At 40.9% G+C, this 17,428-nt stretch overlaps 1 protein-coding gene across 3 annotated transcripts in view; it reads left to right on the forward strand.

Moving 5' to 3' along the window:
* Window positions 1-17,428, forward strand: part of HECW1 (HECT, C2 and WW domain containing E3 ubiquitin protein ligase 1) — a 504,763-nt gene that overhangs the window by 328,874 nt on the left and 158,461 nt on the right. For all 3 annotated transcript variants that reach the window (XM_082259512.1, XM_082259513.1, XM_082259514.1), the window contains one exon: window positions 10,566-10,660. In XM_082259512.1, coding sequence (XP_082115638.1) covers window positions 10,566-10,660 — 95 coding nt within the window. The remainder of the gene's footprint in view (window positions 1-10,565; window positions 10,661-17,428) is intronic.

Below are 17,428 nucleotides of genomic sequence, written 5' to 3' on the forward strand. Positions count from 1 at the left end.
ATCAGACCAGAGAATCTTATTTCTCACCATCTTGGAGTCCTTCAGGTGTTTTTTAGCAAACTCCATGCGGGCTTTCATGTGTCTTACACTGAGGAGAGGCTTCCGTCGGGCCACTCTGCCATAAAGCCCCGACTGGTGGAGGGCTGCAGTGATGGTTGACTTTCTACAACTTTCTCCCATCTCCTGACTGCATCTCTGGAGCTCAGCCACAGTGATCTTTGGGTTCTTCTTTACCTCTCTAACCAAGGCTCTTCTCCCCCGATAGCGCAGTTTGGCCGGACGGCCAGCTCTAGGAAGGGTTCTGGTCGTCCCAAACGTCTTCCATTTGAGGATTATGGAGGCCACTGTGCTCTTAGGAACCTTAAGTGCAGCAGAAATCTTTTTGTAACCTTGGCCAGATCTGTGCCTTGCCACAATTCTGTCTCTGAGCTCTTCAGGCAGTTCCTTTGACCTCATGATTCTCATTTGCTCTGACATGCATTGTGATCTGGAAGGTCTTATATAGACAGGTGTGTGGCTTTCTTAATCAAGTCCAATCAGTATAATCAAACACAGCTGGACTCAAATGAAGGTGTAGAACCATCTCAAGGATGATCAGAAGAAATGGAAAGCACCTGAGTTAAATATATGAGTGTCACAGCAAAGGGTCTGAATACTTAGGACCATGTGATATTTCAGTTTTTCTTTTTTAATAAATCTGCAACAATGTCAACAATTCTGTGTTTTTCTGTCAGTATGGGGTGCTATGTGTACATTCATGAGGAAGAAGAATGAACTTAAATGATTTTAGCAAATGGCTGCAATATAACAAAGAGTGAAAAATGTAAGGGGGTCTGAATACTTTCCGTACCCACTGTAGATAGATAGATAGATAGATTTGTGGTTAGATCTATCTATCTATCTATCTATCTATCTATCTATCTATCTATCTATCTATCTATCTATCTATCTATCTATCTATCTATCTAAGTTTACCCTTGCGGTGAAGACCTGTATGCTCTCGAAAGCAGACTTAACTTGTGGTAAGAAGGATTAAATAGGATTCTTGGTGGAAAGTAGCTAAATAAGGAATGGAAAATGAAGCCAAATAAAGAATAGCAGATATAAACAATTATAAAAAGCAGATATAGAAATCCAGGGTCTCAGTTGGCTTGGCCGTGTTATATTTATTTAAGAAAGTCTCCTGAAAAAGATGTTTGAGGAGGAAAAACAAAGAATGGAAGACCCTGTGTGGATGTGGATGAAGACCTGAGAGCACTTTAGATCACAACATAAATTTGATGCAATGGATAGAGCAGAATGGGATATAGGTCTGCAGAAGGCCATGGTCTTTCAGTGCCAGATAGCTGAAGAAAGATGTCTTATACTGTAATTACATTTACAGTGATGAGGGGGCCAAAACCCCCCCTGTTTGGTTCGCACCAGAACATCTCGAACAGGGAAAAAGTTCTAGCGAACATGCAAACCCAATTAGTCTATGGGACATGAACATGAAAAATCAAATGGGGGACATGTATCAATGCAAAAAAAAAAAAAAAAAATTAACTATTGTTTTTAAAGGAGCAGTGATTTTAATGATGCTTAAAGTGAAACAATAAAAAGTTCCTTTAAATATAGTGCATGGGGGGGGGGGGTCCCCTTAGTCTGTCTGTAAAGTGGTGCATCTGTACGATTTATAGAGCCTCCTGCAGCAATACTGACATTTCTAAAGGAAAAAATGTCATTTAACCACTTCAATATCGGGTGATTTCTGGCACTCCGCTCCTACATGTAAAAATCATTATTTTTTTGCTAGAAAATTACTCTGAACCCCCAAACATTTTTTTTAGCAGAGACCCTAGGGAATAAAATGGCGGTCATTGCAACTTTTTATGTCACACAGTATTTGCGCAGTAATTTTTCAAGCGTGTTTTTTTTTGGAAAAAAAACTGTTTTGTAAATTTAAAAAAAAAAAACAAAACACTAAAGTTAGCCCAATTTTTTTGTATAATGTGAAAGATGATGTTACGCCGAGTAAATAGATACCTAACATGTCACGCTTTAAAATTACGCACACTCGTGGAATGACGCCAAACCTCGGTACTTAAAAATCTCTATAGGCAATGCTTTAAAACTTAAAGGTTACCAGTTTAGAGTTACAGTGGAAGTCTTGGGATATAATTGTTGCTCTCATTTTAAAGTTTGCGGCAATACCTCACGTGTATGGATTGAACGTTGTTTACAGAACGGGCTGCGAAGTATGCATGCATTCGCTTCGCTCACGGGGACGGGAGCACTTTGAATTTTTTTTTTATTTTTTTTTTTTTTACACTTTCCCTTTAATTTATTTTATTACTTTTATTTCTATTATAAGGAATGTAAACATCCCTTGTAATAGGATCAGTGAATGACAGGTCCTCCTTATAGGGAGATCTGAGGTCAGTAAGACCTCAGATCTCTCCTACAGGCTAGAAAGCCTGAAATAAAAAAAAAATAAAAGAAATCTCAGCTGAATGCCAAAATCAGTGCCGTATTTAAACTGCCAGGCCAGCCCCTCCCGCCACCTGTAATAACGATCAAGCAGCTGTTCAGCCACTATGATTGTTCTTATGGTGAAGGGAATCACCAGGGGAAAAAAATTATATCTGAATAATGCCTGCAGCTGCAGGCATCATTCAGATATCCCCGCTTAAAGCCCAGGACGTCATATGACGTCCACCTAAGGGAAAGTGGTTGAAATTGCTCACGGCTGTAATGTATTGCCAGCTTCCAGCAAAACAGATAAAAAAAATGAAAAAAACAGCCCCATGCCAAAATAAAAAAAAAAAATGACATAGGGTCCCCCCACCAAAATTTTTACCAGACCCTTATCCAAGCATGCGGTATGACAGGTCAGGAAAAGGGGGGCGAGCGAGCCATACCAGGCCACATGCCCTTAAAATAAACACTATAACCCCTCACAATTACTCTTGCTGGGCACAGGAACAGGCCCGGCTGTTAAAATTTTGAAAATTGAAATTACATGCACCTGTCAAACAGGTGCAGAAAAATTGGGCCTTGGGTGTTGGTGGTGCCCTAAACCAAAAACATTGTTGGAAGGTAGCATAATCAAGATTCAGGAATAAGATAGGCAGCATAGGCAGTCCTCAAGGGATCCCTTATCCCTAGCAAATTCAATCAGTTACATCAGCATCAGGGGCTTGAGAGCTGCTATTGATCCAGGACTGATTCATTTTGATAAATGTTAGCCAGTCAACGAAGCCTGTGGACAGACGCACTATTTTATTCATCACACAACTTCCAGCAGCGCTTAATGTCTGTTTGGAAAGCACGCTGGAAGCAGGAAAGGCCAATAGCTCAATTGCATATTGCGCAAGTTCTGCCCAGTGGTCCATCCTCAAGACCCTGTAACCCAGTGGATGCTCAGTTGGAAAGGTCTCCAAGTCTGCTCTTGGGGGGCCTTGAGAGGAAAGGGTGTCCTCGTTTTCCTCCTGCTGTTCTGCCTCAAGTGCCCTGTCCGTGATTCCACGAAGCGTGTGCTCCAGCAGGAAGACTAGAGGGATAGTTTCACTGATGCATGCATTGTCACAGCTCACCAATCTTGTGGCCTTCTAAAATGGTGACAGGACAGTGTATGCATCCTTTATCAGCAGCCACTAGAGTGGCGAATAGAAGCCAAGCTCCCCTGAGTCTTTGTGCCATACTCACACAGGTACTCATTGATAGCCCTCTGCTGTGTGTGCAGCTGCTGCAACATTGTCAATGTTGATTTCCACCTGGTGGACATGTCACAAATGAGGCGGTTGGTCGGCAGGTTGAATTCCTGTCAAATGTCAGCCAGTCAAGCACTGGCATTGTATGACCGCTGGAAATGGCCACAGACTTTTCTGGCCTGGCTCAGAAGATCTTGTAATACCAGGTATCTGTTCAAGAAATGCTGCACCACCAAATTCAGGACATGTGCCAAGCATGAAACATGTGTCAAGTGTCCTTGTCAGGGGGCAGAGAGAAGGTTGGTGCCATTGTCGCAAACAACCATTCCCGGCTCAAGCTGCAGTGGTATTAACCACCTCTGAGCCTGCCCCTGAAGAGCTGACAGAATCTTTGGCCCAGTGTGGTTCCTGTCCCCTAGACAGACCAACTGAAGCACTCCATGGCATCTTTTAGCCTGACTGCTTGCGTAGCCTCTTGAACGCTTAGGGAGCACTGCTGGTTCAGAGGACAATTCAGCAGAAGAGGCCATAGAGAAAGAAAAAGAGAAGGGGTTGGAGCAGACAGATGTGGTAGAATCACTACCAGCTTTTTGGAGGCATGGTGGCGGAACAAGCTCCAGCACTGAACTCTGTCCTGCAGTCTTTCCAGCTGCCAGCAGAGTTACCCAGTGTAGCCTAAAGTAAATGTAACGTCCCTGACCATGACTGCTGGACCACGAGTTAGCAGTAATGTGAAACTTGCTGCTGACCACCCTGTCCAACGAGGCTAAAACATTGCCTTCCACATGATGGCACAGAGCTGGAATGGCCTTACGTGAAAAGAAATGTATTTTTGGAACCTGCCAATGTGGTACAGCACATTCCGCAAATTCACAAAAGGGTAGCAGAGTCTACCAGATGAAAAGGCAGCAGTGCTACCAATTTAGCCAAGCTAGCATTTAGATGCTGAGCATGTGGATGGCTGGGACAGTATTTTTTTTACAGTTCAGCAACTGGGGTAGCGAAACTTGCCTGGTGAAATCAACAGGTGGTGTACTGCTAGCAGATTGGGTGCAAGTACCTGTGGAACCCATTTCTATACCATCATCCCTCTCAGTGCAGGTTTTTGAGAAGACTTAAGGTATAGTAGGGGGTAGAGATCCCAGATGAGGAGCAAGGAGAAGTCTGCATTTTTTTTATGATGTGGGTCTTTCAGGTGCTGTTGCCAACAGACTTCATGGCGGGTCGTCATATGTCATGTCAAGCATGTGGTGCCCAAGTGGCTGGTGTTCTGGCCACACTTGATCCGCTTCAGGCACAGCTTGCAAACAGTAACGCTGCAGTCTGCTGCACATGTATTAAAAAAAAGCCCACACCAATGAACTTTTGAAAGTCAGCCGGGAGTCAGCAGCAACCTGCACCTGTGGAGCTCTGTGGTGTAATGCAATAAGGTGGCTGCCCTTAAACCAACCCCTGGAAGACATCCTGCCTCATTGGAATTGTGCCTCCTCCTCACTTTCCTCCTCTGTTCTCTCAGGCACCCAAATACAGTCAATCACCTCATCATCCCCTCCCTCCTCATCACTAGAGCAAACTTGGCAGTATGCTGCAGCTGGGGGAACATGACTTCTAGTTTCTTGTCCATCATTGACACCCCCTCTCTCTAGGCTCACGTTACTCCCTTCCTCAACCTGGAAACCAACATCGAAGCATTCAAATTGTTGCGCATCCTCCAGCAGCATGTAACTGACACTATGATCAAATAATTCAGGTGACTGCTCTGTGCATGATGGTGGGGCTACAAAAGGATTAGCTGTGGCCAAGGAGCCTGGGGAATAGGCCGCTTTGGCAGCTGCGGTGGAAGGCAAACTAGTGTGAGCATGCAGAGGATGCACCATGTTCATGACCACCACTTTTCACTGTGGACACAAAGGCTGCCTGCCCTCTTTTAATGGCCTGTGAGTGTCTGCCTCTCCTTGCTGGGCTTTTGGACATGATGGGGATTTTTTGGGGGGATTTTTATAACTTTTTATTATAGAGTGTGGGGTGGAAATATGGTGCTTGGGTGCCGTACGTTTGTGCTTGGTGCACTTTATACCAATTTATTGTTGTTTTTTATTTGTTGGGGGGGGGGGTTATAACTTTTTATTATAGAGTGTGGGAAAGTGATATGGTGCTTGGGTGCAATACTTTTGTGCTTGGTGTACACTAAACTGTTATTTTATATTGTTTTTTTTTTTTAATAAAGGAAATAAGGGTGCAGCAATTGTGGACAACTTATTTTATTTTTACAGCTGCTGCAAAAAAAATAAAAAATAAAATAAATGTAAAAGAAAATGAAGAAAGCCAAAAAAAATAAAAAAGGAAACCACTGCTGACGCAGAAAGAGGAACACCTGAGATGCAGAAGGGGGGAGACAGCAATTATGTCCTAAATATTATTAGTGATGCTGCACCAAAAAAAAAAAAAAAAAAATGAAACCACTGATAACAAAGAAAGAGGAACACCTGCGACAAAGAGGGGGGGGGGGTCAGCAATTATGCCCTAAATATTATTAGGGCTGCTGCACCAAAAAGGAAAAAGAAAACCACTGCTGATGCAGAAAGAGGAACACCTGCGATGCAGAAGGAGGAACACAATTATGCCCTAAGTATTATTAGTGCTGCTGCACCACAAAAAAAAGAAAACCACTGCTGACGCAGAAGGAATAGCACCTGCGATGCAGAAGGGGGACAGCAATTATACCCTAATTATTATTAGTGCTGCTGCGCCACAAAAAAAAAAAACCACTGCTGACGCAGAAGGAATAGCACCTGCGACACAGAAGGGATGGGAAATAATAATGCAGCAACAGAACCTGATGCTGCAAAAACAAAAATAAAGGAAAAAAATGGGATCAGTGGGGTGACACAGACATGTTGTATACACCAACACTTCGGTGGTACCAGTACACTGTGTTACACAAGAATCACAGCACAGCACTACACTACACTGACTGCACTAAACTGACTGAACACACAATCCACTATCTACCCTGTCTAATTCCCACTAACACACTACACTGAACTGCTGTGTAAGCGGCCCTATATAGTGTGGGGCGTGGACTTAGCTCCTGAGCCATGATTTGCCAAAGGAACCCTGGGGGAACTTCCCCCCAAATGCCCCATTTGTTCGTGTGTTCAGCGAACACACAAACACATGATGTTCGAGTCAAACTTACCTTCAAGCCCATCTAATCCTAAATTGAATGTATTTGTGAGCTGACACAAGGGGAGATGGCAGATAATGTGGGGTATACAATATTATCTATTAGTGCTTGCATAGAGTAGATTGTAAGGTGAAATGTGTGTGAGGTGTGTAATTGTCTGGGCATGGTAAACTGCAAGGGAAGATTGACTGGAAATCAAATCCTTCCCAGTTACACTTTACAATGTCCAGGCTTAGTGGAAGATTAGTGGAAGCACTAACATTTCTCCATTGGATTATGTAAACCGAATAATAATTATTCAATGCTAGCAGGCATTTTATAATAAGCATAATAGGCTATATATTTGTAAAGGTAAGAAAAAAGTCAAACTTGAATTGCTTTTCTGGGCACCTGTATTTCTAGCATTATGTTTAATTTTTAATGAAAAGTTCTTTGGAATTTATATTTTTGGATTTCTTTCCAATAACTTACCACAAGTAAAGCTTGATAATAAATATGTGAAAAACAAAAACTCTCTTTACAAACATGTTTATGTATTGTACTCTATCATAGTAATACTAATAGGGGCTTGAAAAATTCTGTATGTTAAACTCAGTTATTTGTCCCTTTCTGTAGGAAATTTGCCATAATATATTTTGCGGAGGTGACACATTATAACCACCATGCATCTCATCCATACAGGAGGTTTGCCTGGAGGGAAGCACACTGATACCTTTGGGGCCATTGTGCTATTTGCTGGGTATCCAGTACACCCCTGTGCCTTTAAGGAGGAGTGAGCTCCCTCTATGTATAACTGCCCTGAATCTATCCATTACTATATATGTGCTCCTATTATGGAGGCTCTCAAAATGTATAGAGTTAGGACTGCAGATAATGCTGGGGTGCCTTTTCGCAGCCTCTGCATCTTATGCATGTATTTGCAAATGTGTGCAAACTAAAACCCTGTTTTTAACATGAACTGTTAGACAGGACAATTTGGTTTATTGCAGGCTGGCTGGTAAGTTGAGCTGGAAATGTTTCTTTGTTTTTGTTTTTTTGAAACAAACCCAACCTATATTCTGCAGAGAATAAATGGGAAAATAGCAGAGGGATTCTTTCTAAACCGGCTGCAAATAAGTACTCTTCAAATCACGTATTGTTTATAAAGCCTATAAGCATCCGCCTAGTGTATACTATATTACACTAATGACCTTCCTGTAAATCCATTAAAATTGAAGATCTATCTATACTGGCTGCAGATAAATTCTTCAAAAGGAAATCTTCAAAAGTGATCCAAAAGGAAACTTCCAAATCACGTTTGCCTCCAAAGTGTGAGTACCAGTCTAGTATATAATATATTTTTTACTTTCCTATAGATCCCAAAAAAACAGAAGAATTGTATCTGAACTGACTGCTAAAAGAATTTTATCTCCAAATCACATATTGTTTTCAATGCCTATGAGTAACAGCCTGGTGTATACTGTACCTGTACTACATTTTTAACCTTCCTATGAATCAAGTACCCTATACTCTAACACTATAGTACTATTAAAGTGTGCCTATAGGCTCCCATTTACTCTCTCTAGGACATGGGTGCTCAACCTGTGGCCCTCTAACAATTGAAGAACTACAAGTCCCAGCATGCATCTGACTTTAGAAGTCATGCTTGTAACTGTCAGCCTTGCCATTCCTTGTGGGATTTGTAGTTCTGCAACAGCTAGAGGGCCACAGGTTGAGCTCCAAAGATCTAGGATATCGGTTGGGAATTGTTTCAATAACTTTGTATTGGAATAGAATAAAAGTGTAACCTTAGGTCCTAGTGGGTGAAATACACAGTGATTTAGGTGCATCACCAAATTATAATATTGTGCTCTAACTGCAATAATCTGGGATTTAGTTAACAGAACATTCCACCATACAAGTCATAATAACTTCTCTATAATCTATCAATCTTATCAAAACACTTCTTGAGTTGCACTTTTGCGATGACCCGATTACAGTGGCGTACACTAATAGATTCACACTTTCCAGCAGTTTCCTTCAATGGGGATTTAAAGAGGCACATGATATTGGCATGATGTGCCTGCTGTCTTTCCCTTACAGGTGCTTACATTAGCCATAAAGATATCAGATCAGTGCTAGCTACTCTGGGTCTGTGCGGTCCTGCACAGACCCAGCAAGTAGGAGCCCCTGAGGCCCCTATCCAGCTGGATTTGTAGCACTTACCTACATAGAAGTCCATTAAAGTTGGAATATACCTCATTTTTTGATTCTGTAAAAAATATCACATCAAGTTAAATTTTTTGAATCTGCATGCAGTTGGTTTTTTTAAAAAAGTTTACTTTTTTTAGACATTGTCTTTTTTATATAAATTTTTGTTACTTTGTTAGAAAATACTGGTAAAATTAGACACATGGGACTATATTGCAGTTAATGTCATGTCAGTATTTTAATCACACCTGAAGAATTAAAGCTTAAATTTAATCTGCTTAGATTCTGCCCTGCTTAGTTTCTCTTTTCCCTCATTATGCTAATGACATTTTTAAATCATTTTAAATAAATTTTAATATAAACCTTATTTTATACCCAGTGATCTCATATCTGAGTCTTTGTGCTTCTCTAGGCAATGCAGGCAGATCATGGCTGATGATAGGGTCTGGCAAGGTGCTGTACATAGTTTGCCGAAAAACATCACTGCACCTTGCCTCACTATTTCTCTCAGTAGCCAATGCAAGCAGTGAACTGTTTTTTGGCAGAATTTGCGCAAATATCAAAAAGCCTTGATGGGCGGATGTCAGTCTGGAGGAGAGGACATTCCTAGGCAGGTTGCCTTTGTATGCAGACCTTTCTAGGTAATGCCCACTTATTATGCTGTGCCTTCATCATTGCAATAACTGAAATCCAATGAATCAACTGGGTGATTCAGGGACAGTTTGGTGGGGGGAATAAAAGGCAAGATGATGGTGGACATCCTACAGCCAGAAAATGAGACAGGCTCTATCTGACTTGCTGCAGTGTGCAGTGATATCAAAGTAAGCAGGTTCAGTACAGGAGAATAGCCAGTACAAGTGTGCAAAACTAACGGTAAGGCTGAAGTTCAGCTTTAAAGCTTGATTTGAGGATAAGCAAATATTATATGTATTCTTACTTGAATCGTGGTGTGCATTTTAAATTTTTTTCCACATCTATGCAGAAATCCAGCATTAAATATTACTTTTGTGCAGGAGCTTCCTGTAATCAAGACCAGTCATTGCTGCTCTCTCCTTATGCAGGGTGACTGGTCTTGTATCCGCCCCTTCCTATAGTTTTCTGCAGGAAGTCTATAGTGAATGGACCTTTTGGGTCCTCCCTGAGTTCTGCTCTCTGCACATGCTATATGTAACACAATGATGATGTCACTGCTATCTTTACATAAGGTAAATATGCCTAAAAAGTGAATACTACACCATTAAATACCTTCAAATGTAATAGTGTATTAAACTAATTTAAGTTGCTATATAATGTTATCCTATAGCAGTGATGGCGAACTTTGGCACCCAGGTGTTTTGGAACTACATTTCTAATGATGCTTAACTACACTGCAGGGTGCTTGAGCATCATGGGAAATGTAGTTCCAAAACAAATGGGGTGCCAAGGTTCGCCATCACTGTCCTATAGTATTAATCTTCCCTGACCCATAAATTTATAGAGTCTGTTCTTTCTTTCAGCGGAAACAAAGATCTGCTTTAAGTACTATCATGGAGTGAGTGGAGCTCTGCGTGCTACAACCCCCAGTGTTACTGTGAAGAATCCCTCTGCCCCTGTGAGTAATTGATTTATATACTCTTCTGATTTAATGCAGAAAGGTGTAAAACTCTGTGTTTTTTTCCTAAGTAAATTAGGAAATATGTCAAAAACATCAGGAATATGTAATATTTAGGCTCAGCATTCATGTCTATTAAGTAGTAGTTGCTTCACTATCAGTTTAAAGGTATACTGTATGTATATGACAGACTTAGACCATTTAGATTTTTCCTGTGACAAAGAAAATTCTTAGTTCTTACTGTAAAGAATGTGTAGCGGCCCCTTTGGCATTGTGTAAATAACTACAGGAGAGCTTCTGACGAGTGCAGCACTTTTATTCTTTTGCATCAAAGGTGTGCAGGAGGGTTGAACATCACCAACGTTAATCTCTTTAACACCTTGAGCACCATAAACCATCAGCATCATGAGCACCGTGAGCACCGTGAAAACTGTAAAACGACATACAATACATTTGTTTACAGTGATCACCAAAAAGGGGGTTACAAGGTTAATTACAAATGTGGAGTTACAAGGTGGATTTCAGTTGTCTGCACACATATCTAAATTACATTAAATGTCTAAGGAACATGACTACATGTACAATGATTTGGATTATCTGTAGCATATTTTTAACTAACAGCATGGACACAATGTATACTTTTATATATAATGCACTTTTACTGCGTACCTCGCTCCGCTTGCCAAGGGGTGCAACTTTAAACCTTAGAAAACCTCCATTGCAATCGCCTTCCCATGAGGTTCTGCTGACATGCTTTGCATATGAATTCTGAGTCACAGAAAACCTTCCCTCTGAACTAGAGGAAGGAGGAGTGGTCTGCTGATTAAAACATTTCCCAGGGAAACAAGAGGAAGACAGAAAGGTTCCACCTGGCAGTAAGTGCTGAAAAAGGATTTAAAGTGATAAGCGGACAGTTACACTCCCACCAAATTATGTTATGACGAATATAACTTAAAAAATCATACATAATTTACAGAACATAACCATGGCCGCTATAAACGTGAATCATACTCAATTTACCTTATAGGTACCTCTGTAACTGGCTACTGTATTGTGGGGTGGTGTGCTAGTGTATCACTAAAACTGTACGTATTTACTTTCTATGAGAACTACTAGCTTTTGAATAGGATGTTCAATAATTGAAGGTTTTGATACACAGTCCTTCTTATCTTGCAATCTTCTGTCACTTACTAACACCTTGACTCGATGTGTCTAGACCATCCCTTTTTATTGTAGTTTCAATCACACGTCCTAGTTGCCACTGGCATCTGGCAGACATATCTTCTTTGATAATGTCATTTACTTTCAGGTTACGTCCAGGTGTGTGCCATTTCTGTCTTGTGGAAACACTCATGAGGTATTCCCTTTTCCACCGACTCCAGAACTGTTCTGCTAAATACTGTACTCTACGCCACCGCTTAGCTGTATATACATCTTTCTTTACGAATTTCCCAGGTGGAGGTAATGCAACCTTGGATTTCATCAGGATGAGGTGGTTTTGAGTTAGAGGTTCTGGGGCCCTAGGGTCATTGATTCCATCAACATTTAAAGGACAGCTGTTAACAATGGCCATGGCTTCATAAAATAGTGTTCTAAGAGAAGCATTGTCTAGTCTACTTGAACATTGGACTGTTATAGCACTTAGCACATTACGAATGGTTCTAATTTGATGCTCCCAGACTCCACCTGCATGACTTGTGGAAAGAGCATTGAAGATAAACTCACACTGTATATCCGCTAGGAAAGTTTCTAGTGCCTTCAACATGACACTCAACCCTGCTGCTGTGACTGCAGCTGAGAGGCCAAGCCTTGGGATGCTCACAATCTTTGTTGGCGCGACTCTTGCTGTAGCCATTACAAAGCTGCAATGGACTTGATCTCTGTCATTCTTGTACCTAAGGTGCAAACAGGCACCATATTCTACGTTGCTGGCATCGGAAAAGTGGTGTAGTTCCACCTTCACTCTGTTACTTCACTCTGTTACCGACGTCTGGGGGATGGTAACATCTGGGTATCTTGATTTACCTTAAAGCTTGCAGACTACTCTTCCAGGCCTCCCACCGTGGGCATAAGCTCTCAGGAAGTGCTTCATCCCAACTGATGCCCCTGCAGCAAAGCTCTTGGAGAATGCAGTTGGCACTAAGTATGAAGAAGCTATGAAGCCTAGAGGATCATAAAGAGAGGCTATGACTGACAGGATACCACGACGAGTTGAGGGTTGATCCTTTATGTCAACGCTGAAGCTGAAGGTGTTGTTTTCAATTGACCACTGAATGCCAAGTACTTGTCCTTCTGATGTTGAGTCTGGGTAAAGTTTGACAGGTACACTAGTTTTTTCTCTTTCTGACTGAGCTATACAGGACAGAACATCTTTTTTATTAGAGTTGAACTTATGCAGTCGTAGGCCAGCATTTTTACATAATTCTTGCGCTTCGAGGATTAGATTTGAAGCTTCACTGACTGTTTGAAACACTGGTTAGGCCGTCGTCAACATAAAAGTTCTGAACAATGAAGGCTGATGCTGAGGGATATTCTGCCTTGTATTGTTGGCACATCTAAAGAGGAACTTGCACCAAAAAGGTGAACTGCCATTCTGTATTCTTTCGGTTCTGTTTCTAACTGACCATTCTCCCACCAAAGGAACCTTAAGTAATTGTGCATTTCTGGGGGGATGTAGAACTGATGGAACATTTTTTCAATGTCGCATATCACAGCAACTGCTTCCTTCCTGAAGGGACAGAGGACTCACACTAGAGAATTTATCAGGTCGGAACCCGTCAATAAGGTATCGTTTAAGGAGATGCCTTGGAACTTTGCTGAACAATCAAATACAACTCTTAACTTGTCTGGCTTCTTGGGGTGATATATCCCGTTATGTGGGATGTACCACACTGTCTCTTCCTCTGATAATGAAGGGGCTGGTTCTGAATCACCTTTTCTGATCGTTTCTTTCATGAATGCAGTGTAGTGTTCATGGTACTGTTTATTGGCCTTTAACCTTTTCTTTAGATGATGAAGTTGAATAATGGCCAGCCTCGTATTGGTAGTGCCAGTTGACTGTTGTCTTTGAAGGGTAATGGCATCTCATAGTGTCCATCTTTCCTTTTCATTATGGTTTCAGGGAGAAACTGCACAAAGAGAAGGTTATCTTGAGACAAATACTTATCTTCATAATTTCTTTCAATGAAGTCCATTTCTATAGCCTTTAACACATTAGTGACCGGGGGCATTGGCATTTCTTTTACTGAAACTCTGTGTACAAAGCTCTGGCTGCCCTGTCTATCAAGATGTGGATTTGCTGATCCTATAATGCTCCAGCCGAGCTTTTATTTTTTTGAGCGAAGGGTTCATTTTAGGAGCGGGTAACAACAACCTTGAAGGAAGCTTGCAAACTCTCTTAATGTTACAGGGTCCTTTGCTGATACCTTTGGTCATTTAGTCAATCTTTCTCTGAAAGCTCTTTGAACTATGAATGGACCTCCATACCTGTCCTGTAGGATTCACCAAGCACCTAGATAAGCATCTTCTGAATTTCAATAGAAGATTGAGTTCAGGTAGAAGTTGGTTCAGGTATAGGGAGACGGTTGGAGATGAGCAGACTTGCAAATCCTGGGGTTAGACTTCTTCTTGTGGTCTTGACACCTCAAGTGGTGTATTTGAAGGTTAAAATGGCACAGCTTTTGGATTCAATGAGGTTTGAGGTTCATTATTTTTGCAGAGGTAATGCACCTTGTGGTGTGTATATAGAAATACCCAGTTCCCTGTGGTCATGTAACATGCTGCATCCCAGTTCTTCTCTCTTTTGGAGTGTAGTGTGGGAGGGCACCCTGGTTACATGGACACTGTCCATTGGCTGTGAAAATACAACAGTACAGAAGGTCCTGCACTGGTCACATCACTGATCTCATGATGCCACAATGCAAAGCATGACAACAAGATTGATCTGCTGCACAGAGAGCAGCTTGCACTGACCAGTCTCCATTACTGAAAGAGGTGCCCCTGATGCTAACATGACATCAGATTCAGGTAACTAAAAGAGAATTTTATTAAGTATATTAAATATAATTAAATATTGAGGTACTAGTGTAGTTTCTTATATTTTCCAAACCCAAAATGTAGCTTTTATGAACAATTTTTAATTCCTTAAATAAACTATTTGTCATAACAGCCTGACCTGCATGCACTCTTGAGACTGGAGCTCACTTGAGCCAATAAGGTCATATGTTTTTTAACTATGATCATTTGACTTTGCTTTGAAAGGATATCTGTATATAACTCCTCACCTTCTGAACGCCGCCAAATCACTTATCCCCAAACTATGGGCTCAAACCTCAGCTCCTTCTGTTCGACAATGGTTGCTCGCTGTTTAACATACTTACCGAATGGAAGACATGTCATACTCATTACTTAATCTCTAATCCAAATCCAATGCAATATGGGCTTGTTGGTTGATGTTCGCACACACCCAAGAGTACGCCGAATTACTGTCCAGACCCACCGCTGACTCCCCCACCTCTGCAGGAAAATGTGCTCCATAGCTGGTAATACTGTAGCTTATGACAAATTAAGGTCCTATGTTGTTGTTTATATTTCTAAGAGATAACCAGCCGGTCCCCTCTCCCCCCCCCCCCCCCATTTCTTTCATTTTCTCTCCTCCTCCTCTTTTCCTTCCCTATCTCTTCACTCTCTCAGTTCTAACTCATTGCCCCTTTGTCCCCTCCGCCCCCTCTTCACTTCTATCTGATGCTCTTTACGTGACCAACCCTCTCGGGTTGTGTTCCTTTGATCATTGATTGTTACGGATTATATGTGATATATATCTATAATGTACGGATGTTCGATAAAAATATCACAGACGCCCTCCTCATGCTTCATAGACTCTGTAACATTGTGTTTTGCTGTTGCTTTGTTTTTCTTTTTGAAAATTTCTCAATAGAAACTTATTAAACTGAAAGGATATCTGTATATTACTCTATAAACTCAAAGATGAATTTGCAGGCAAGGGGGTTAATTTACTAAAGGAAACTCCACTGTGCACTACAAGTGCACTGGAAATGCACGTGGAAGTGCGCTTGGAAGTGCACGTGGAAGCGCACTCGCTGTAGATCTGAGGGGGACGTGCAAGGAAAATAAAAAACAGCATGTTTGCTGTACATGATTGGATTATAGAAATTAGCAGAGCTTCCCCTTATTTTGATCTTCCCCTTAGATCTACAGTGACTGCACTTCCACGTGCCTTTGGAGTGCACTTCCAAGTGCATTTCCAGTGCATATGTAGTGCACAGTGGATTTTGCTTTAGTAAGTCAACCCCACAGTATTTTTTTTTACATACCGGTAGTTACATTGGTCCAGCTTTGACCAATGTAACTATATACAGTATACTGTATATACCATATTTGGCCAATGCCCCTGGAAGCTGGAAATCTCTGAAGTAAACATCGCAACTTCAGTGATCTTTACATGTCTGATGTGTTGTGAATACAGGAGGCCAGCCATTCAACACAGGCACCATTCAGAGAATGCTTTGCATTCAGTGAATGAATGCAAAGTGATCTCTGATTGGACAAGGTGAAGAGCATCACATCACCACCCTACCTCTTCATCTTGTTCAATCAGAGAATGCTTGTTTTACAAGCAAAGTAAGAAAAGGTGCATGAACAAAAAAAATCTGTAAGCCTAAATACTTAAGTGATATAATTGAACAAAGCTGCTGTAACAGGCAACGAGGTGACACCAAGGAAACTATAAGCACTGCAAAGCAAATGCCATGGGAAAAAATGAGGGAACGTTTAGAAGGCCAAAAAGCTCATTTAAGGTCCTTAAAATATGAGATGTGAAAAGAATGTCCATTAAAATGGGTGAAAAAAAAAAGAGATAAAGACTTCTTACAAAGGCATCAGACATTATAGAACAATGCAAAGAGTATTTTTTAGAATAGCTGCTAAGTGATCCCCAAAGGAATGAGACTGAAACAGACAGCGATGTGGCTGCACTGGAAGAAGAAAAAAAAAAACTGAGGAATGTTTCTACAAAAAGAGAACTAGAAAAAAAACATTAAAAGCAGAAAAAAGACAAAGTCTGAGTCTTAAAACCTAATTCTAGCTAAAAGTTTCCTTTTAGTATTGTGTTTTCCCTGATATTCTTTATTTTTATTTTTTTGTGATAGCATCAAAAAAGTTATTGAAATAATACAAAATTGGCATTCAGCAATAAGCCAAGCAGATGGTCATATCAATGACACAGCTATCCAACTAGTTGCACAAATTCAGGCTTTTAAATCCATGTTTCTCTCTGCTACTGACTCCTTATGATTCCTGTCAAGAACACTCTGCCTAATTGGCATGACTTCATCTGCTGCAACCCATACTCGGGTCAGACCTTGTATACGCTACACCAAGGGGATTGCTGTCTCAGCTGGTGTTTCTGTAGGGCATTACTTGTTAAGTGAAAGTATTATATCACCATTGATCCATTGTGCAGATTTGTTGCTGTGAAGGCCTGCTGGCCACAGATTACTTCATAGGAATGAAGTCAATTTACACTTATCACAAATGGAATACATCATTATTTCTCGTATTTGTTACTTAAAAATGCTTGCTAATCTAATTGAGATTTTCTGCATTCAGGGTTTGTAATTGTTACAGTTGATTGTCTTTCAGGATTTCTCAAAGGCTCGAAAAAAAAAAAAAAAAAAATATGCTGTTTTTGTCCTTTGATAAATAATAGGGCATTTACAGAGGAGGACTGCAAAAACTGTAGTATACTTT

Source organism: Pelophylax lessonae (assembly GCF_965119305.1).
Source record: "Pelophylax lessonae genome assembly, chromosome: 5".
Taxonomy (NCBI): Eukaryota; Metazoa; Chordata; class Amphibia; order Anura; family Ranidae; genus Pelophylax; species Pelophylax lessonae.